The 23,386-nt window shown below is 30.7% G+C and overlaps 3 protein-coding genes across 6 annotated transcripts in view; 2 read left to right on the top strand and 1 right to left on the bottom strand.

Annotated features, from left to right (window-relative positions):
• Window positions 1–6,472: 6,472 nt before the first annotated feature.
• LOC107452726 (regulator of G protein signaling 7) overlaps window positions 6,473–23,386 on the top strand; it is a 98,282-nt gene continuing 81,368 nt past the window's right edge. The window contains exon 1 of one of the 4 annotated variants that reach the window (XM_071177685.2): window positions 6,473–6,709. The gene's annotated coding sequence lies outside the window, so the exon portion shown is untranslated. Of the gene's footprint in view, window positions 6,876–23,386 lie in introns of all 4 variants that reach the window. The other 3 variants (XM_016069294.4, XM_071177684.2, XM_016069293.4) reach the window with 3 other exon arrangements.
• Window positions 11,991–22,108, bottom strand: LOC147815861 (uncharacterized). The gene is made up of 5 exons (XM_087156637.1): window positions 22,050–22,108; window positions 17,117–17,928; window positions 15,320–16,942; window positions 14,232–15,220; window positions 11,991–12,014 (listed from the first exon to the last, which is right to left on the bottom strand). Exons 1-5 carry the CDS (start codon window positions 22,106–22,108, stop codon window positions 11,991–11,993), a joined length of 3,507 nt encoding a protein of 1,168 aa, XP_087012763.1.
• LOC147815860 (uncharacterized) lies at window positions 22,725–23,108 on the top strand. Its single transcript, XM_087156636.1, has one exon. The coding sequence runs from the start codon at window positions 22,725–22,727 to the stop codon at window positions 23,106–23,108; it is 384 nt and encodes a 127-aa protein (XP_087012762.1).

Raw genomic sequence — 23,386 nt, 5'->3', positions numbered from 1 at the left:
TCTGCCCACTTTTCGAATATCTTGGGGAATCAAAAGTAAACTACACCGCTCAAGATGATGATAAAACCAGATTCAATCATCTCCGCTATCATCATTTCATCGCCATATGGATTTTATCAATAATCAAAGTTCCGAATAACGATAATGCACAAATTTCTGGTGTACCTTTATATCTAAAGACAATAACAGGTTCAATCTTCTTTTGATTGTTACAAGAAGAGTTAATAGTCGTTTCACTGACAAATAAAACTTAAATTCAATTAAATTTCCGATCTCTTGACGAATTACCAGAGGGCTCTAATTTCAAATGCATCTCCGAGGTTGATGACAATAGAAGGTTCGATCGTATCTTGATTACAACAAGCAGATCATCATTTTATAACCTAGTAGAATTAATTTATCGTTAATTAAACTCCTGAGCGTTTTCTTACTAGCTAAATGACTCAAATTTCAACTGCAACTCTGTTGGAACATTTTCGTTGCATACAATTCGTATATGCAATCGTACGTGATTGTGATTTGTGCATGCGCGAGCCCTTCTTTTATCTTCTAAATTTGTATCTTCTAAACATTCACATTTGCGTTTAGAAAAGTCGAATGCAATGTGAATGCACCTTGCGAGAATACAAAATTTAATTGATTCTTGACCGCTACCTACAAAATTTATTTTCATTCGAAAATCATACCACTTTCTGTTTAGCTAAGGAGCTCAAATTTTAACCTCATATTTAACCCGAATGACAATAAAAGTTTCAGTCGTCTGCTGAAAGTTTATAACAGAATTTAATGCCATTTGAAATTTCGATCCCTTTAAAAAGCTAGATTGCACCGATATCATCCTCCTGATGAACAGTATATAAACTCTTCTAACTTTTCCCGTTACAGAGTTGAAAGTTAACGTCATTTGTTTCTGTGTTTGTCTACGTTAATTTAAAATGTTTATGCATGTTTGTCCTATGCTTTCAGCAAACACACGCGAACATCAGGTTCTGGCCATGTCTTACTGACCAAGGTTAAAGTAAGGTGGCATTCCTACCATGGCGTTAAAAGATAGAGACCTGAAAATGGGGTCTGGGTGCTTAGTTATGGTTGGGAATAGATCATGCACAAGACAACACCCCGATTCTCTTTAACAAAAACATAAAGGTGCAGAATGAAATAAAAGAAGCTAAAGGACAATATTAGAAAGATGTTAAAATTTGAAATATTTTGAGCATTTGAACTAAAATTCGTTCAGATTGCATAATTAAACACCCTTAATTGTTATTATTGCAATAGTTTTAGCATGGAAAACAGTGAAGAAGACAAGGAGGACCCATGTTAACACGAAGAATGATGGTGAATAAGAGGAAAAATTTGATCAGAAGTGCGGCTAACCGGCTAAAAACCGATAAGGAATAAACTGAATCAATAAGCATGAATAGAACAAATAAGATCCAGAGAACAAATAAGTGTATAAGAGGAACAAGTTGATCAGAAGTGTGGCTAACGGCTAAAAAGATGAAATAAGCTGAGACAATAAGCATAAAGAGAACAAATAAGATCTCGAGAACTAATCAGTGCGTAAGAGAAAAAAGTTGATCAGAAGTGCGACCAGCTAAAAAGATAAAATAATCTGAGACTATAAGCATGAAGAGAACAAATAAGAGCTAGAGAACAAATAAGTGTATAAGAGAAAAAAGTTGATCAGAAGTGCGACTAACCAGCTAAAAAGATAAAATAATCTGAGACTATAAGCATGAAGAGAACAAATAAGAGCTGGAGAACAAATAAGTGTATAAGAGAAAAAAGTTGATCAGAAGTGCGACTAACCAGCTAAAAAGATAAAATAATCTGAGACTATAAGCATGAAGAGAACAAATAAGAGCTAGAGAACAAATCAGTGCATAAGAGAAAAAAGTTGATCAGAAGTGCGACTAACCAGCTAAAAAGATAAAATAAGCTGAGACATAAGCGTGAAGATAACAAATAAGTAATTAATATCATTTTAATAATACCATATAAATGTTGATATGAAAATTAAATTTTCTTTCTCTGCTGCGACTGTCCGGCTAAAATGGCGGAATTAGCTGATGGCTTTATGTGACCATAGGCGAGAAAAGAACAAGTAACCGATATTATTTTAATAACACTACATAAGTATTGATATTAATAGAATTGAAAATCTTCGATAAACTTGTTCAATTCACTGCTGCTTTAAAAAGGAATGTTTTTCTTAGATTAGCGATGGACGAGATTTGCTTTAAAATAACTTTGAGAAAAAAAAATCCTGGACCACTTAACAAATCTCCATACCATACATACTAAGATTCCAATTCATATTACTAGCCCCAATTCATTCGAGTTATTGGTGTTATTTTTTCCTTCCTTACATTAAAATTATTTTTCTGTTTTACTGAAATGCATTGTTTAACTGTCAAGTACATTTTTTAAATGTATTAATATAATTTTTTTCATTAATTAAAGAAAAATTAGTGTTAACGGCATTTATATTACTGCTTGAGTCTAATGCACTTAAGTCTACTTAATGTCTTAGTCTAATGCACTTAGTCTATGCACTTAGTCTAATGTACTTAAGTCTAATGCAATAATGTAAAAAACTGGCTTCATCTAGACTTTAAAAGCCGTTGGCGTACAAAGTATGCAATGCTCTTAAAGTATAAAAGCTTGGACTATTATATTTGCATAAGGTTTAGCGTTACTTTCATTTGAAGGATTCTATATTATAGTGTTTTTATTAACGTTTCACTCCTTGCATTGTCAAATAAATAATACAGGATTAATTTAGCATAATTTAGAAATATCTAGAATGTTGATCTTCGGGAAGTATAATTATGTTTACTTTTATGGAGACATTGTTCTTTTTTGCAATTTTTTTTTATTATGGGCTCTTGCACAATTTTATTCACGACAATATATTCAGTAGAGATAACAACATATTTCAAATTTGAAAAAGAAAAAAAGTGAGAAAATTATCTCAAGGGAACAAATTTTTTGTTACATTCTTGCCTAAGTAGGTTGTGGGGATTACAAATCTGAAATTGGTTTTCTTCTTAAAGCTGCAGATTTTTTTTTAAATGACATTTTTAGTTCATTTTTTGACGAAATGTTCTATCTTAAAAACGTTATATATAACTAGGGGTCGCATAAATACAGCGAAAATTTTTTAGGGAAGTAAGGACACACCATCAGGATTAAAATTGTATAGGAACGCATACTCGGAAATGTCGCGTACGAGGCTAGAGGCGTTTTCCTTTTATGACCTGTTCAGAAGCATACGAAGTAACAGTTTATAGTAGGGAAGCGGTCCCAACGGCGTCTGACGAAATCTCTAGATAAGGGTTCTTATGCAATTTTAATCCTGACAATGTTAAATTACTCCCCTATTTATTTTATAAGTTTGTCGCAGCATTTATGCATCACCCTGTTATATTTATAAAGTTTTAGAATTTGTACATTTAGACACAAAATGAAAAATGTCATTAAAAAAAAAGAAAAACTGTAGATTGGTGAGAGGAACTGGTTACAGATTTGAAATCAGTGATACGAAAGTTGCTAGGATCTGTTAAAAATCCCATGCAACAGAAAAAGAAAGTTTTCTAGTGTAAATAATATTTCATTTTTAAAGAAGTTATCTTTTTTTCTCTAAATTTTAAAATGGTATTCCTCTCTCGTTTCTGAATATTTTTGCTTGACTTGAATCTGGTTTTTGTTGAAGTACCTGCCCGCGGTAGCGGGCACCCGACTTCTTCATATGAATTAGGCTAAATGGCGACTGAGACTAATGGCATTGTGGAAAAAGCAAGGATAGTTGATGACTGAGTAGTCTGCTGCGTTTGCAGGTCATATCTGAGTATTACTGTGAAGTAAATAGCAATTGAGTATGGTTGTAGTTTAGTTACATGGGGGCACAATTAGGTTAAAGGCTAGGGGTGGTATACTCCCGAGCTAAGAATCACCCTTGTTCATTTCCTCTTCTCGGGAGCATCCATATATGATATAGTATGGGGCGAGGTATCTAAAAAAACTATGGATTGTAGTGGTCTGAAATTATCCCGTTAGAGAGCAGGAAGTGTAGGATTGGGTTATGCATCTTTGCATCCTGTATTGGTTCTTTATCTAGAATGAGATTGAAATCGGCAGTTGTGCTTATCTTAGCATCACTAAAGAAGCTAGCATTTTGTTTATTCATGAATTCTTCAATTGAGTCCATATTTAAATCTTTCCTGATATGTTTATCTGGTAAATGCCAAGGGGCACCGGTCATTCTCCGAAGGAATTTATTTTGTAGAGTTTCCAGCTTTTTTATTTGTGTGTTGGTTAGGCAACTCCATGCTGGACTAGCATATGTGATGATCGGTCTGATGCAACTTATATATAGTTGGCTTTTCAAATTTAATGGTAGTCTGGAATTTGCATTGAGTAGTGGTCGTAGGCTAGCAAAGGCTGCTTGGGCTTTTTAGAGATTTTATCAATGTGGTTATTCCACGATAGTTTGTTATTTAAGGATAGTCCTAGGTAGTCTGCAGAATTCACAATATTTTTGCATGAAACTTGTACTTATATACTGTCGCGGAATGCCACCAGATGGCGTTCTCCTATTAATTCAATATGTTATACATTAATGAATAAAATATTGAATAGGAGAGCGCCGTCTGGTGGCATTCCGCGACATATACTAGTTATACCCTGTTGAATAACTCGTAGTATCTATTAAGCTAGGATATGATTTAAAATTCTAAAAAATTATACATTAATTCTAAGACATGAGATATTACCAAAAGAAAATTGAAAAACTCCAAGTTCCACAATTATGTTTTTTTAAAAACTCTTAAATCTAAGATTAAAATTCTTTACTCTCCTTTAATTATCATTAATATATGCCCAAAATATCTGAGCATTTGAAGTTTTGGAAGAAAAGTCTTAGTGTTTTATAAACAGCTAAAATTGCAAAATATTAGATTAGAGAAAACTGAGTTCAAAGTTTTTAACAACCTTAGGACTATAGCAAAGGACCATTTGTAAAAATTGCTATTACAGAATCATTATTAACCGTACAGCTCTAAAAAGTTTGGAAACAGGTAGAAAGTAGCATGAGGAATAACTTTTACCAAAACTTTACTACTTGCTAAAATATTGATTGATTAATCTATCAATATTTTCCGAGATAAACGATTTAATGTACGTATTTTCCAATTCGTAAATGTTGGAATGAGATTTTGCCATTTTTTTCTGATTTGACTCAATCATTAAGTGGTAATTTATTTATTTCTTCATTAGAGTTTGAAAAAAAAATTCTTTTATTTTGCTAAAAATATTTCAATAATTGTTAATCTATGACAGCTACACAAATCTTGAATTAAATAAAATTTCCTGCTCAAATTTCTGAGATTTAGTAACTAAACAGGGTGTTATGGTTTATATGATATATATCTATATAAAATGACTAATGGCAATTTGTCATTCTGTTTGTTTAGGTATCTTCTAAGAAAATGCTCGCTCGTCATTCTGTATACGCAATTAAGGTCAGTATTTCTGACAAATGTGCGAAAAGAACATTCTAATTCAATCTTAGTAACATTAAACAAGTATTATGAAAAAAATAAAGTATTATACAAAACTCTTACAGTTTATATATTTGTGTTTTCATTACCATAGGTGAGCTTTCAGCGAGATTATTTTTAATAATTATTCGATTTGCGTTTCGGCATTGTAGAATGCTGGTTAAGTATGAAAAAATAAGCATTTCATGCTTTCATGTCCAAGTTATATTTTCCAGTCTTGATATACAACGCTTGATTTTATTATAATAACTATAATATAATGCAATAATGATAATTCTGTTCCACACCAAATATTAAAAATTTTCAACCAATTAACAATAAAATTTTACTTCGTAGCAAATTTAAACTACAGAGCAAACTTTGCTAAAAGAATAAACATCTTTAAAGTTTCCACTTATTCTAGTATAAATACTTATGCCAAAATTTTGCATTAATATGAGTTCTTAATCTGCATTAATAAATAATTTTTGATATTTTGTTCCACAAAAAATAGAAGAACAAATCTGTATTTGATTTCACTCTAAACTTTACTCTAAATGAATTCCCTGCATAAAATTATCGATCCCGAATTTCTTCACTCCAATCCAAACTGTTGCATATTTTTCCTTACATCCTGCCATATTTACTTTTCTTCTTTACATAAAGCAAAACAAAAATATGATCGACCTTTTTCGTCCCTTCGACAGACGACAGGTAAAATGGTCCAAGAATTTCTACTCCTATGCTCCATCAAAAAAAGAAGTGCAATAAAACAAGTACTTTTTTGCTACAAAAAGCAATGCTCTCCCAGAAAAGATAACAATAAAATTCCGAGCATAGCTGTAAAAAGAAAGAAAAATAAATAAATAAAATGGTCCCATTCTAGTTCGTATCAACACCCTCTTCTAAATCTTTCGGAATCTGTTCTTATTACGATGTGCGCAGAAGACCAACGCGCACCTCTCTGGTTGGCTCTTCTGTTGATCCGCTTTTCCTCCCTGTAAACTCTAACGTCACAGGCTCCGTTATTTTTCGGAACCTTGCCGTTAGCAATACTAGGTGTCATACTGATAACCGGCTTGCACAACAAGAAACTATCTGCATCACCTATGAACCTGTTTTAACCGTGCCTGGAAGATGGAGAAATTGGCTTTCTACGATCCCAGGCGAGTTGACAATACACTTATTTTGTTTATAAGCGATTGTTTTGCTTAGCGAGCCAATCTTTACCCCCATCGTTTTGATGTTTCTCCTTCCTTAAAGGACTTGTTCTGAGCGTGTCTTGTCCATTGAAGGTTAAGCGGTTACGGGGAACCGCAACTAAAATGAAAGGTTAGCTGAAGATTTAATTTTTTAAAATTCTTTTATAATAAAGATACCGTATGGTAATACACGCTTTATATTTCTCTGCATTGCAGGGGTCTATATTATCACAAAACAGATATTTTGCATACATGCCATTTATTTATCGTAGCTACCTTTCTTCCGCAGAAAAATTATTTAACTAATTTTGATGAAAAAATATTCTCATATTCTCAATAATTATCTTCGTTTGTTTGTAATATATAGTGACGATTTTGAATATAGTTTTATTGTTGTATGAAGTGTAACAATTTAAATTAAATGAATTATATTAATTTGTATTTAGTTTTGAAGGTTAATGATGTTTATAAAAAGATTGATTTTTAGTTCGTTAATTAATTAATTAAATGATTGTTCATTAAATCTTTATTGTATCATGGCTACCTAATTTAATAATAAGATATATTTTGCGATTTTGGAGATTATTTATATTTGCATATATTGATAAATAACGTTTCAAATGAAGTGAATTGTATTAAATTTGTATTTTTTGACAAGCTATTTCCTACAGTTTGGAAGATTCTATAAATAAAATTATATTTATGATGGAATTTATTTTTAGTTTATTAATTGCTTCGCAAACCTGTAATATATCATCGCTATATTTTTCCACGTTAATTAAGTTATAAAAGTAAAAAAATATTTTAAATAATTAACTTAATTTAAATAGTGACGATTATGGATTTATTTTAATTTGCGCATGCATGAAGAAAATAATTCAAATGAAGTGATATTAAATTTGAATTTTTTTGACAAGACGTTTCTTAGATTATTTATGAAAGACTTTATTTTTAATTTGTTAATTGTTTATACCATAAGCAAAATTTATTATTCGGTTAATTGTTGTATATTCAGTACTGATATTTGATGAAATTATATGCAACATTATTTAAAATTTTGTTCTTTAATTATTTTTTTAATCAAAAGTTTTAATAGACTCATCACGTTATTATTTGTTTAATTTTTTTATTTAAAGATGTCAAATAAGATGCAATATAATTAAAATATAAGAGGGTTCTTTAAAAGTTGTTATTTTTTTTAAAGAATTAACATAAAAACTAGATAAAACAATTTTTCTTTTCTTGGAATTGATATAATTTTAAAACCAAAATAAACTGTTAAAACAAATAAAAAATAAACTGTTAAAACAAATAGAAATGTAACACATAAAAATGTAACTGTTTTATGTAAATTATTTAAAAGATTGATTTTTTTTAATTCTGCATTTAAGTAATTTTTTACACAAAATTCAAATAGATCATCAAATAAATTATTATTCGAATATAAAAGGGTAATGCATTAATTAAATTCCCAACTCTTATGACATATTTAATTTTTGATTCAAATGTTGCACAATAAAAGATGAATACTAATATGTAGTTTTTATTATTTTCAAGACCTGTCATGTCAGCTGCAATTAGTCATACATCTCTAGAATAGGATCTTTAATAATAGAATAGGATCTTTAATAATAGAATAGGATCTTTAATAATACAATAGGATCCTTTCTTCGTTATTATAATTTTCATTTAAACTTTGAGAGATGGTTATTTTACAGTAGTTACAAAACTTTATCATCTCAGAAGTTAAATAAATAAACTAAAAAAAAAATCTGAAACTTTTATTTTGTAAAAAGTAAAATAAATTACTGATGCCTATTTTTCATGTATCATTAACAAATTTCGCTTTTGTTTTTACAGTTTAAAGACAACCTTTGTACATGAATAAATTGTTAAAATGTTTTTATGTTTCAAATAGATATATTTCAATTAGAAAATTCTGCAACTTCTTTGAATTTTCTTCTCTTACTAAAAATTGAAATATTTATAATCATATATTATTTGCTATGTTAAATAATTAGCAAATATATCATGTCTTGTGCAACGTGTCATGCCGTGTCCAGTTAATTGACGTAAGTGAAAAGAACTATTAAGCACTTCCTAATTTGCCCAGTAGGGTCACGGAAGGATTATATCACTGTTTTTGTGATTCTGTGAAAATCATAAAAACTAGATTTCTGTCCAGACTTGAGAAAGATTCTGTTTTTTTGAATTCGGAAAAATCACTCATAATTAATGTATACTTATATATTATTTGTTATTTTAAAAAAAACAAAAAATAAATAATTTCTTGTGTAATATGTCATAACGTTTTTTGTTAATTGACATGTAGGGAAAAGGACAATTAAGTACTTATTCATAATTAGCTTAGTAGGGCTATGAAGATCTTATCGCCTTTCTATTTTGGTTAATAACTTTATGCGTAAGATATCTTAGTATATAATTAATAGTGGTTATTTTTGACGTTTTGGAATTATGAAAAATTTATTAATAATTTTGTGAAAATAGGATTCTGTTTTTGTGATTTTGAAAAAATCGTAAAAACTAGTTTTTTGCCCAGATTTCTTACGAAAGGTACTTTTTTGTGAATCTAAAAAAGAACTACTCAGCAGTATTTTTATACTTATATATTATTTGTTATGTTAAATCATATAATGCCCAATATGTCATGACGTTTTCTGTTAATTGACATGTAAGGAAAAGAACGATTAATTACTTATTCATAATTAGCTCAGTAGTGCTATGAAGATCTTATCGCCCTTCTGTTTTAGTTAATAACTTTATGCGTAAGATATCTTAGTATATAATTATTAATAGTGGTTATTTTAGACGTTTTGAAATTATGAAAAATTTATTAATAATTTTGTGAAAATAGGGTTCAGTTTTTGCGATTTTGTAAAAATCGTAAAAACTAGTTTTTTTGCCCGGATTTCTTAAGAAAGGTACTTTTTTTGTGAATCTGAAAAAGAACTACTCATCAGTATGTTTATACTTATATATTATTTGTTAAGTTAAATCATATATTGCTCAATATGTCATGACGTTTTCTGTTAATTGACATATTGTGAAAATAACAATTAAGAATAAATAATTTGCCCAGTTGATCTTAAGTAAGGATCTTATCAATGTTCTTTTTCAATTTATATTTAAGACAACAGACTTTTTATGAAAATAATATCCTGATTTTGTGAAGATCGTGGAAATAGTTTTATTTTTTGACGTTTCACGAAACGTTCTGTTTTTATGCACCTGGAAAAAAAAAAGAAACTAATCAGAATTTTTTTTCGAATTTAATATTACCGTTAAAAAGGATTTTTTCTGCCAGGGTCCTCTTTTGGTGAATATAGAATTTGTGAAAATAAGATCATGTAGAAAAGAATTACGGGGAAGGTCGATTTCAAAAATATTTTTAGGGGTCTTTTTTTTTTCGGACTGTTTACTTATCTTGGGGCATCTTATACCTTTTCACTCCTAAACTATTTCTTTTAACAATTTTTTGTTTTCTTTCTTGTTATATTTAAGTATTTATGTTTGCAAACTGCGGTGTTTTTATTTAAGATTTTTGTAAACATCGTTTCAATCGTTAATGATTTCTATGCCGAATCCATTTTTATAGTGTATGCATTTTATTATATTTATTTATGGGCTAATAAATTTATTTTTGACATCATGGTTTGCAAGTTATATTTAGTACTGCTTATTTTTTTTACCTTTTTTAGTATCCATAAATTTATTGTGTTTAAATAATAAAATTTAGTGCTTTTAATATTCTAATAATTTTCTTCCTTTAAAATAACATCATAGAAATAGGCTGGATTATCATTATTAGCGTTAAACACTCCAACTAATACAGTACAATGCAACATACAGTAACCGATCTTTTGATTGGTTCTGGTTTGTTTAGTGTTAAAACTCTAAAATTTTTACAAATAATCGATTATAATAATTTTAAAAATAATTAGAATTAGAAAAATAATTAGAAAATTTGAATAATAATTTTAAAAATATATTAGATAATAATAATTTTAAAAATATAATAGATAATAATAATTTTAAAAATATAACAGATAATAATAATTTTAAAAATAATTATAATAATTACAGAAATAATAATTTAAAAGTAATTTAAATAGAATGGGTTACTAAACAACAAATATAAGTTAAACAAGTTATAAGAAAAACAGATGAAAATAAACATAGACTAAGTTGTTTTTGTTATTTTAGATATGATTTATTCTTCAAGCTTCCTTCTTTGTTCTTTGTTCATTTCCTTAATCTAATATTTTTTTTATCCTATTACCTTTTTTTGTTTCTTTCTCTGCATACTTGATATTTATTCTCGCAAAGTCATGTTATTTTTATTTGATATTTTTATTGAGATTGTTACAGGTAATTATTATTTTTGTGAAAACTATTTTTATGAAACAAATTTTATTACATTTATTAAAAAGCTCATAAGTTTAATTTTTAGTTGCTAAATTACTTTTCCTGTTTTAAAATTTAATATAAATATTGAATTAATGTTTTTGAATATTCTTATGCTATTAAAAACAATCTCTTCAAGGATAAATTCCACTTTTACAAAGGGAAAAGACGATGATTAAAAATATAGCATGATTTTATAAATTATTTAAAAATTTAAACCTTTTATAAATTATCTCGGGATTTCATAAATTATAAAACTATATTTGAAAACTATACAGTGTTCCCTCATATCGCTCTTGCCAAGGGAAAAGGCAATAATTAAAAATTATCGCTTAGTTTTTTAAAATTATTTATAAATGTGAACTTTTTTTGATTTTACTTACTATAAACTATAATTTATAAAACTATAATTAAAAACTATACAGTGTCCCCTCATATTACTCTTGTCAAGGTTAAAGGTGATAATTAATAATTTTCCGTGATTTTATAAATTTAAAATTTTAAATCTTTTATAAATTATCACGCAATTTTTTTAAATTATAAAAAATTTAGTTTTATTATTTATAAAACTAAAATTAAAAACTAGTAGTATATAGTGTTTCCCAATGTCGCTCTTGTCAAGGAAAAAGGCTGTAGCGAAAGTCATTTTAAAATCATAAAAGTGAAAAATAATAACATTCATATATTAGGATAAATTCGTTTATTAAATCAATAAATAGTTAAACTTAATTTTATTCTTATTTTTTAATATGCAATCTTTAGAGAAACAACAAGAGCTATGCTTTTCAGATGAAATATGACTCAAAAATGGTTTATTTATTCAATTCCCAAAGTAACACACAGTCTGCAAAATAAAAGAAAAAAAAGAATTGCCCTTAATAACTTTTAATCTAATGATCAGATTTTTAAGCACTAACATGTAATATGAAGTTTCAAGATGTAGACTTTAAATATCTAATAAATTACCGTAGACGACATTTTAAATTACGAATTCAGAATGAAATAGTTTCTCTCATTAAGTTTTTTGACCATCAGTTTAAAATTTGAAGACAATTAAAATAAAACTAATAAAAAAAATGTTTGCTCGCAATTTCAGAGATAAACACTAAGGAGCTCAAATTTTCGATCGATTTTCTGTCTAAACGATCATGTTTTCCTAGTTTTTTTAAAAAATTTTTTGCTGAAAAAGCATTCTCTTTTTCGACAAGGTAAGAAAATTCGAATTGTCCAAAAAGGGAATATTTGTTCATCAGAAAAAGGTTTGGGTGTTTCATTTCGGTTTACAAACGAATTTTATATTTTCTACTTAAAAATGGTAAAGCTTACGAATTGTGTAAAAATCAAAGTAATCCAAGAAGCGAACCGAATAGCGTTATTGACAAAATATATCTTTTAACAAAATAAATTTTTTTTCTAAACAATAACATAAATATGTATGAAATTGATGCATTATAATTAAAATTAATAAATTGTAGTAATTCGGGAATATTATCGAATCGTCCTCGATAATTAGATAATAACTTAAAAAGTACAATCATAATTTCGGTGAAAAAATAAACTTGCATTTAATATTTTTAGATATTCTAAAATTTTTTTACTAGAATTATTTATATGCTTTATTTCAAAGATTAAAAAAAAAAACTATTTTCTTTTTTTGGATTTTAGTCATGGAATAGATATTCTTTGATACATAATTATTTAAAATTGTCATCAAATTAAATGCTAAGAGATGATATTTTCACATGAAAATTCAAATCTCTCTGAAATTTAAATAACCACAATCATATGTACTAGTTCCTTTTTTTTCACTTTTTGTGGCATCGTAAAAATTAATTTCGGTTATTCGTTTCCTACATGTTAAGTTGTATGTAAATTATCACCTTTTAGGTTTCAGCATAAAAAAGATTATAGGTTTGGGCATAAGAAAACTTTATCTTCATATTTGTGTAATATAGTATTAAATTAAAAATTTATATTGCTGAACAACCAATAAATAAAAGTTTAAAAAAAAATTAAAACGATTCTGAAAAATTAGATATTCATAAAATTCTAGAAATATCTGAAAAATTTGGAATTTTGAGAGTCGTTTTTTTTTCGTATGAAAAATTTTTGTAATTTCTAAAACACGTTCCAAATAACTTTTTGGGCTAGAAACCTTTTCAAAGCAATTTTTTTATCATAAATCTATTATCGTTTTCTGAATTCTTTTTTGTTATATCACCTAAAAAAAGTTTTTTATTGAGAGAATCGTTTTCTAAAAATATAGCAGTTCGTTCGTCAATATCTCTCTCACGTTTTAGTTTTTTTTAAAAAATACTTGCAAACATTGCATTAATTAAGCAACACTTCTATCCTTTTATAACTCGCATATTCATTTTACTATTTTCTAGATCAATGTGAAATGAATGCCCCACTATTTAGAAACTATTTAGAGATAATTCAAAAACTTAAATAACGTTTTTCTATTCAAATGTCTTTGCTTTTTCAAAATTTTCCCGTTTAGACTCTAAATTTATTCAAATTGAAACTATTTGATCTAAGGTGCATCTGAAAGTACAGGTTTGAAAACGTTGATTGATAAGTACACTTTTAAAAAAATGAGTACAATGTTGATTATTGCTACAATCTTATTAGGATGCCACCAACCCATGTCGAACCATGTTTTTGTTTAAATTAAATCGTACTATGTAATCAAGTTTAATATATATGATAATATGGTTCACCTTAGTACCATATTGCAGCAAATTGCGTGATATTATCGGCCTCTCTGGAATTTCTAAGAGTGTAGTTTGTTGTTGAGAGTGTGGTGGACGTTTCGCTTATTAAGTTTCACCATTAAGTTTATTTTTTTCCCAACATTTATTTTTTGCTTGCATTCCTTGTTTTGCATGAACACACGACACATGACAACAGTGTTGGATTTTGTTGAGAGCAAATCAGACTGAAAGTCACGTAGAACAAACTGAAAACTTAACTTTATTTACATAAGAGAGAATATAAAAACAATAAGATGTTGCCAGCACAGGAAACTCAAACTATCTAACTAATCTCGAACTCAAACCTCAACATCCTCCCCACCCTGGTCGACCTCGAGGGGGATGACCAGAGCTACCGGACGGGTTATATTGTGACCATTAACTCTCAGCTCACAGGATCTTATTTTTCCATCTCGTCCTTCATGCAAGTTCACCACTCTAGCTTTCTTCCACATGTGACGTGGTCGGACATCTTCTTGTAGAAGTACAATATCGCCAATTCGAACGTTAATGATATTGTCCTGATTGCGCTTGACAACTCCTATTAGGCGTTCCCACCAGCCTCCCCACCAAGCCGCTCGTGGGGCGATAAATTTCCAAGTTATGCCATTTTGGGCATAATATTGCTGAGTTTTAGCTGATGACAGAACTTGCCATAGCAGAATCAAGTCCTTATTTGCTGCATGAAAAGTGGTAGCATTGTCGGTATAGATTGTGTGTGGGAGTCCTCTGCGGCCAACAAAACGTTGTAGTGCCAAAAGAAATTTGTCTGTGGTAAGATCCGACACAAGTTCGATGTGTAATGCACGTGTTGTTGCACAAGTAAATAGTGTTATGTAGGCTGTGTCTCTTGATTTCAAACATCGAATATTCACGGGTCCAGCAAAATCAATTCCTGTGGTAGTAAATGGAGCAGAAGGTACAACTCTTTCAGGAGGTAAAGGAGCTTCGATATGTTTTCCGTATTTCGCTTTGGACAGCTTGCAAGGTAGGCATTTGTGAATAACTTGCTTTATAGCTTGACGTCCTCTTAAAATCCAGAAGGTTGAACGTAACTCGGACAGGATTATACGCACTCCTAAGTGGTGGAGTCGTATGTGTGTATGCTGGATCAAAAGGTGGACAAAATAGTGTTTACCATCGAGCAATAAAGGGTGTCGAGTGTCAGAAGAAATGTTTGAAAATTGCAGTCTTCCCCCAAGGCGTAAATAATTATCTTCGAGAAAGGGATTGAAACAGGAAATTTTGGATTTTTTCGGCAGGGGACGTTCCGCTTTTAAGGCATTTATTTCAGCTGAGAAACATTGATTCTGTACAGTCTGTATCCAATAGTTTTTAGCTTTCTCTATTTCATTACAATTCAATTCATGAGTTATGCGTTGCTGTGTCTTACAGTTGTATACAAAACGTAGTATCCAGGCAGTCACACGAAGAAGTTTCGTATAAGAACTATAACGAGATATATCTATGATGGGCTCTGTTGTTGCAACGTAGGAGGATTGAAATTTGGTTTTTCGTGATTCAGCTTCAACTAAAGGTTGTGTACGTGTAGATAAAACTTTGATAGGCCAAGTTTCTGGATCATGTTTTAGCCATTTCGGACCGTGCCACCAAGATTCTAAAATTGATAACTGTGATGGAAAGGTACCATGAGTAAGATGATCCGCAGGGTTATCTGTACCGGGACAGTGGCGCCATTGTGCTGAAGTAGTGTTTTGAAGGATTTCTGTTGTTCTGTTGCAGACAAATGTTTTCCACTGGTTGGGATTTCCCTTTATCCAACTTAAAGCTACAGTAGAATCGCTCCATAGTATGGCAGTGTGGGAATTCATGTTCGTTTCCCTGCAAAAGTATCGGAGTAGGCGAGCTCCTAGTAGTGCAGCTAACAATTCAAGTCTCGGAAGGGTGACCCTTTTGATTGGGGCTAGTTTATTTCGACTGCAAATGAGATGGATCTCTGTAGAAATATCATCTGCGTGACGAGAGTACAAGCAAGCACCATATGCACGTTCCGAAGCGTCGCAAAACACATGTATGGTAACGTCGGAATTTTCGGAAAAGCCAATCCATCTTGGGATGCATATTTCATTCAGATAGTGTAATTCATTTATCCACTTGTGCCACTGCTGTGCTACAGATGGAGGTAATAGTTCATCCCACTGAATACCACTAAGCCATGTATCTTGAAATAATATCTTCACAACTACTGTAACTGGAGCAAACAAGCCTAGATGATCGTAAAACTTTGACATCAACTTCAGTAGTAAGCGTTTTGTTACTGGTTCTTTACATGCTTGAACAATTTTTGTCTGCACATCAATTTGAAAAACATCACTGTTAGTATCCCATTTAACACCCAAGACTTGCGTAATGTCCTTAAACGAGACGTTTTCTTGTTTCCACATATCTTTCAAAATCTTAGAATTTGTAGTCCATTTGTCTAATGGTAGGCTAATAAGTGATGTAAGTTGCTGCAGTTCTTGGTAAAGAATCAGAGCTTCAGTATCCGTAGACGTTCCCGTAACAAAATCATCCATGTAGATGTTATTCTCAACGTGTCTTGTTACTGTAGGATATGCTTGTTTGTGTTTTGTAGCCAATTCACGAAGAGAAGCTGCTAATAAAAATGGACTAGAGACGAGTCCAAATGGAAGACGTGTGAATCGATAGGTTACAATTTTATCTTCAGTGCAGAGTTTCCCATCAGGAGTATATGTAGTATTGTACCAAATAAATCGTGTTGCATCTCTGTCTTCTGCTAGAATCAGCTGCAGAAATGCTTGTCGCCCATCACTAGTGATTGCTATTTTAGAAAGTCTAAATCTCAACAATGTGGCTAAGATATCGGGAAGAAGATTTGGTCCTACTTCAAGAGCGTCGTTCAAAGATGGGTGACCTGGAGAATGTGAAGATGCATCAAAAACTATACGCCACTTAGTTTCTCCATTTGTGATTTTCTTTACAGCGTGATGGGGCAAGTAAAATAAACGTTCTTCATTATGTGTTTCTGAGACAACTTCAACGTGTTTTTTATCAATGTAATCTTGCATGTGCTCAATATATTTTTCTTTGAATTCTGAATTTGCATGCATTTTCCTTGTTAAAGATTTAAATCGTTGAATTGCGACTTCATAATTGTTCGACGAAAGTTGAACTTCTGGTTTCCAAGGCAATTTTACAACTCTTCTACCATCGATGATTTCAAAAGATTGATGAAAGTTCGTTAAGAGTTCAGAGTTGTGAGGACTTATTTTTTCTTGTGTTGGTTGTATGCCAATGCTCTCTAAGTTCCAGAAATTTCGTACCACATTATCTAATTCCTGAGTTGAAGTATCCACATCAACATTATGAACCGTTGAAATGAAGGAAACTGTTGCGTGCGATCGAGTTCCACTAAGTACCCAACCAAAACTTGATGGGACCAAGGCCAGAGAATCCGACAACCTGACTGGAGCTTCAGAATTCATAACAATCCAGTAGTAATCTGCACCGATTAAAATCTCAATTGGTAAGTTCGACAATGAATCATCTGGATCAGCAAGTTTCATTCGCTTGTTTTTAGCAAAAAGTGAAAGATCCGTTGATGAAGGTAGGTGTGATGCATATTTGTTGGAGCTTTCAAATGCAGTAACATTAACTTTAGATTTGTCCCAGATACTTGATAACTGAAATTTGACTTGTCTTCGCATGTAGCCAACATTAGCTGGGGATTCAAAGGCTTGAATGTCCAAATGTCTGGTTGAAATGACTGGAAGTTTTAAAGTATCCACAAGATTAGAAGAAACGAAACTAGATTGACTTCCACCATCCAAAAGACAACGTGTAAGCTTTGTAATGCCAGTGGGCCCAGTTATGAAAACTCGTGCAGTTTGCAAATGAACGAAATTGGAAGGCGATACATCAATTTTGTTTGTAGATGTAGCCACAGGCTGTTCATTGGTTAGAGGTTTGCATATTGATGTATGGTGTTTTCTCTTGCATTTGGCACAGACAAATTTTTCTCTACGAGGGCAATTTTTTTTGTTATGTCCTCGGTTAGTGCACAAAAAACATCTATTACTAGTCTTCAATTTCTGTATGCGCACGTCTATGTCCGTTACAACATTGCACTGTTGAGGCCAATGTCCGACAGTTTCACAGAAAGGACAAAATGGTGACATTATTTTACTTTTGGTAACTGATTTAGAATTCACATTAAAATTTTCTAAGGAGGATTTAATAGGATAGTCTGGAGCAAGTGAACCTTTAATATTACTTGCAGTAATTGATCCCTCGACCTCTTCTGATAAAAATTTCATTAATTTTGAAATATCGCTTTCACCAAAATTTTCACGTTTGGCATGTACAATCCAGTTACGACAGATTTCATGAGGAAAAGCACGAAGTATTTTAGGAGCCAAAATTCTTCCGTATGATTGAGTTTTTTCTCCTAAAGCATCTAAAGCCTGTATTCTTCGATTACAATCAATATATAACTCATTTATTGCTGCTGGAGAGTGATTTTTGACAGGTTTTAGGTTTTCTAAATAATCGAGATGAGCCTGTATTATTTTATCTTTATCGCCATATTTCGATTTCAAAATATTCTTTGTTGTTGCATATGTTTCTGCAGTTATATTAATTCCATCAACTATTCGTTTTGCTTCTCCATCTAAATATCCCCGCAAAAAAACATGCTTGTCAATCAGCGATAAACTTTCGTTTTTGTCGATACAGTTTTCAAAACGCTCCCAAAAACTATGGAATTCTTCAATTTCGCCGTAAAACGTATTTATTTTTATTGTAGGCAACTTTACTGTAACATTTGAAGGCGAAGCTGAAAAATTATTTATATTGGCAGCTGTTGGCGATGTTTCAGAAATTAAATTCGTGTTCCGATTCGCTGTTCTTTTGAAATTAAATAACGCCAAATGAGCATATTCTGTGTATCTTTCGCATTCTATTATGTCTTCCTGATATTCTTCATCATTTAAAAAATTATGTATTTCATCGTCTGCCAAGGTTAATTCTTTTATTTTATCTTGTAAACGCTCAATGTTGTATTCTTTTTCAGTTTGTGTACTAGCAGCATCGTTCAATTTCGTCGTTAGTTTCGTAATGGCGGTACGTAGCGTTGTTCGTTTGCGTTTAAATATTACAAGTTTTTCACTACCGGTAGCCATTCCAATTCAGATTTTTGACGAAAGTAATTATAAAAGGTTCAGTATGACTTACCGAGTTATTTCGGCACCAAATGTTGGATTTTGTTGAGAGCAAATCAGACTGAAAGTCACGTAGAACAAACTGAAAACTTAACTTTATTTACATAAGAGAGAATATAAAAACAATAAGATGTTGCCAGCACAGGAAACTCAAACTATCTAACTAATCTCGAACTCAAACCTCAACAAACAGTAATACATATACTACCAGAATTTTCTATTTTTAAAATTATGTGACAAACACATTTCTTAATTAACATGGAAACTATGTCTCGGAAACTTGGAACTATGTTTGTGTTAAAAATCAAATAAGATATGTTGTTATCGTTATTAAAAATTATGTTATATTACTTTATGCACATCCGAAGAAAAATCTATTAAACCTTGAACCATAATATTGTTATTTCGAAGCATAATCTGTAATCTGAGATAAATCTATATCCTTAGTTAGGTGTTAAATCGAACTCTATTTCTGTTCAGGTTGAAGCATTTTATCATTCAATCAATTTCAAGAAAATTAAATTTGCCCGGTATTTTTTATCAAATAAGAATCATAACAAGCTTGTAGCAAATTTAAACGATATTGTACAACACGTTAAAATATTTCTTACATTATACATTATTCAATTCGCACGATTGTCTAAGGAATAAAATTAAAACATATTTATTTAATGAAACTTTTAATATTTAATTTAATCAATGCGACTTTTCTTTCTTTTTTTTTATTTTGCCGTAAAACATGAATTCAACGAAATATTATTGAGCTGCGTGTGCCTATAAGCTTTCAAAATCTAACAAAAGGCTATAAAGACAGGTAAATAATTTTATGACCACGTTATGCCCCATAATATCAAGTTTTCGAATGATTTATTTATTTGTTGCATTATATGAAATCAACGTATGGGGAGTCTTCAATATGTCTACCTGATAGCGCGATGAAATTGTATATAAACCTGCAATTTAGATCAGGTCATAAAATAATACTACCCATTCTCTAAGAGAATTCTATGAAATAATTTATTCTTTTACTTTGTAGAAATAGTAATTGCAGCAAAGGTTTTTGAACTTTCGACATTTGCTACGCCCTTTCATGTTAATAGTATGAACAGAGCCCTTATATAATCAGAATCATACAAATTGGTATTTATTTTAGGGTATACAGTTATTTTAGGGTAGACAGTTTTTATAGGGTAGATAATTGAATTTTGGAAACAAGTTAGAAGTGATTTAGTATAAGGATTAGTTTGCTAATTTTGATGATTAGACCTATTTCGAAAACGCATACATAGCATATATTTTAAGAATCGGACGTGCGATATTTACTAACATAAAAAAATGCTGAAATCATAAATAAATCAAAAGACTCTTTCTTATTAATTATCCAATCTTTTGTAATAAATGTATTTTGAAAATATACTGCAGAACCTCAATTATCCAAACTCTTTTATCCGAATTTCTCTGTTAACAAAGTCTATTCCAAAGTTTTTTCTTTCCGCTTACGCACTTAGTTTTTTTTTCTTTTTCAGTTTCAATAATATATTTAATAATTTAGCTGTGCATGAGGTCTTGATTATAAGAAAACTCTTTTTTTACTTCTTGACTACATTGAATAGTATGTAATTATGTAAGTAACAAATAAACGCATTATTAGTTTGTGAAGTTGGTTGTTTTGGTTTTGGTAAAGAAATCTGAAGGTTGTAACTTTCATTGTTTCATACGTTATTCCATTATTACTGAGGTAGTTAAGTTAGACTATCATTGTTCTAAATTCTGACAAAAGAAAAGATGTTTGAGTTATCAATGCAAGAAAAATGTAATATTGTTGAGGTGAGTGGAATTCGTTGAAGGTTATTTTGGTTTTGCTAAAGAAATCTGAAGGTTGTAACTTTCAATGTTCCATACGTTTCTTCATTAAAACTGAGGTAGTTTAGTTTGACTGTTATTGTTCTCGCTTCTGCTAAAAGGAAAGATGTTTGAGTTGTCTGTTGCAATAAAAATATAATCTTGTTGAAATGAATGGAATTCGATGAAGTAACGCATGAAACAATGTTTACTTTTGTTTTTCTAAAGAAATCTGAAGGTTGCAACTCTCATTGTTTCATACGTTATTTCATTATTACTGTTGTAGCTTAGTTTGACCATCATTGTTTCCACTTCTGCTAAAAGGAAAGATGTTAGATAGTTACCTGGTGCAAAAAAAGAATCTTATTGAAATGAGTGGAATTCGGTGAAGATTACTTTTGTTTTTCTAAAGAAATCTGAAGGTTGTAACTTTTATTGTTTCATACATTTCTTTATTGCTGTGATAATTTAGTTTGACAGTCATTGTTTTCACGTCTGCAAAAAAGAAAGATGTTAGACTTATCTGTGCAAGAAAAAAGTAATATTATTGAGGTGAATGGAATTCGGTGAAGGTTACTTTGGTTCTGGGAAGCAAATCTGAAGGTTGTAACTTTCATTGTTTCATCCGTTATTTCACTATTATTAATGTTGCTTAGTTCGATCATTATTGCTTTCACGTCTGTTAAAAGGATAAATGAATTGCTTACGCAAGAAAAATATAATTTGTTTTGTAAATGGAATTCTGTGAAAGTCTTACAAAAAGAACAAAATAATCTAAATAACTTATTATAATTTAAAAAAAAACTTTTAATTTTCAGAGTTAATTAATGAACATAGATTAAAAAATTTAGAAAGTTGAGGTCCTACCTTATTTCCTTTACATCTTGCGTTTTACAGAATTAGGAGAAGTTTTAAGTGTGAAAATACATGCTTGCATGTTATAGAAATATTTTTTCGATAATATAAAGAATTTAAAATAAAGGTTTCCTTAATGTTTACCATTATCAGTTATGCATATCTTATATACAAAATTTTTAAATTTTTAAAATCTACAAATTTTTTATAACATCTGAGATGTACCTAGCAGTAGGATATTTGTATTGAAAACGCTTCTTTTCGTACATATATTTTTCCTTCATTATTCAAAACATGTTATGAATATATAAAATGTTATGTTGTACGTCCATTACATGTTATTTCTTGTGTTATCTAATTAACATTTTACATTTGTAAGTAACCATATGAGCTGTTACTTAAGTAGGTTTTCCATAATGTGTAAAAATTTAAAGTAAGTGATAGCAAAGTAAAAGTCGGATGATACAATAATTCAACAGTCTTCCAACATGCAACCATTTAATAATAATTTCTTATGAACAGTGAGCAAAAAAATAAAAATAAATGAATAAACGAAACACCCTGAATAACGTTTGATCTAAAGATCAGATTTTCTCGCACTATTACTCAATTTTAATGGTTCTATGGGATGATCTCAAATATGTAAATTAGTTAGTGCAGACGATATTTCAGGTACAAAAACAGTCACAAAATGTACTTAGTCTGAATAAACATAGTTATTTTCAAAGAATTATGATACCTGTCTCCCAAATCTGGGAAATATGATCCCGATAGTTTGGTCCATTCGATCCCGAGCCCCTATACCTTCCTTTGGATCCAACTCTTGATAAAGGCTTCCAGATCCGCACTGATCTCACCCGAGCAGTTTCCAAAAAAGAGCAAGACACCTCGATTTTAAGAATGCTTGCTCTGGAAACAATAAGCATCTTATACCCTGAACCCGATTGGGTACATATCTATACCGATGGTAGCCTTTTGAAGGACACAGACAATGCAGGAGGAGGGGCTTATAGCCATCTCTTCTCCTTTTATTTTTCAACTGGAGATTGCACAACTGCCTTTGATGGGGAGGTTGCTGCTATTCGTGTAGCTCTGTCGCAGCTGCACTGTCATCTGAACAGTTTTGTTAAGGCTGTTATCTTTTGTGACTCAAAAGCGGCAATTTTTGCTGTGAATTTAAACACCGTCTCCTTTAACATCCTTGAGTGTAGAAAGCTCCTTCACGGTTTGTTCGGGTTTCCTAAAGAATTGTTTTGCAGTGGATCCCGGAACACTGCGGTGTAGCTGGTAATGAGTTAGCAGACCATCTTGATAAGCACGGAGCTTCTATCCTACAGACATCAATGAAAGCTGTCCCTCTCACCAATGCCAAGAGCCTAATCAAGAATAAAGATGAAGGATCTCACTTTAAACCAATACACAGAGAAAAATTCTGGTAAGATCTGGTGGAATGATCTCAAAGATCTTCCTATGTGGCCAAGACGTAGGGCAGTTGCTGAGTTTCGACTGACAACCGGGCACGACTGCCTCCTCAAGCATCTCCATCGAATTCATGTTGCTCA

The sequence above is a fragment of the Parasteatoda tepidariorum genome, chromosome 2 (genome assembly GCF_982258835.1).
Source record: "Parasteatoda tepidariorum strain Cologne lab strain chromosome 2, Ptep-v5.0, whole genome shotgun sequence".
NCBI lineage: Eukaryota > Metazoa > Arthropoda > Arachnida > Araneae > Theridiidae > Parasteatoda > Parasteatoda tepidariorum.
Note: the sequence above shows the minus strand (reverse complement) of the source record. Positions and strands in the feature narration are given on the sequence as shown.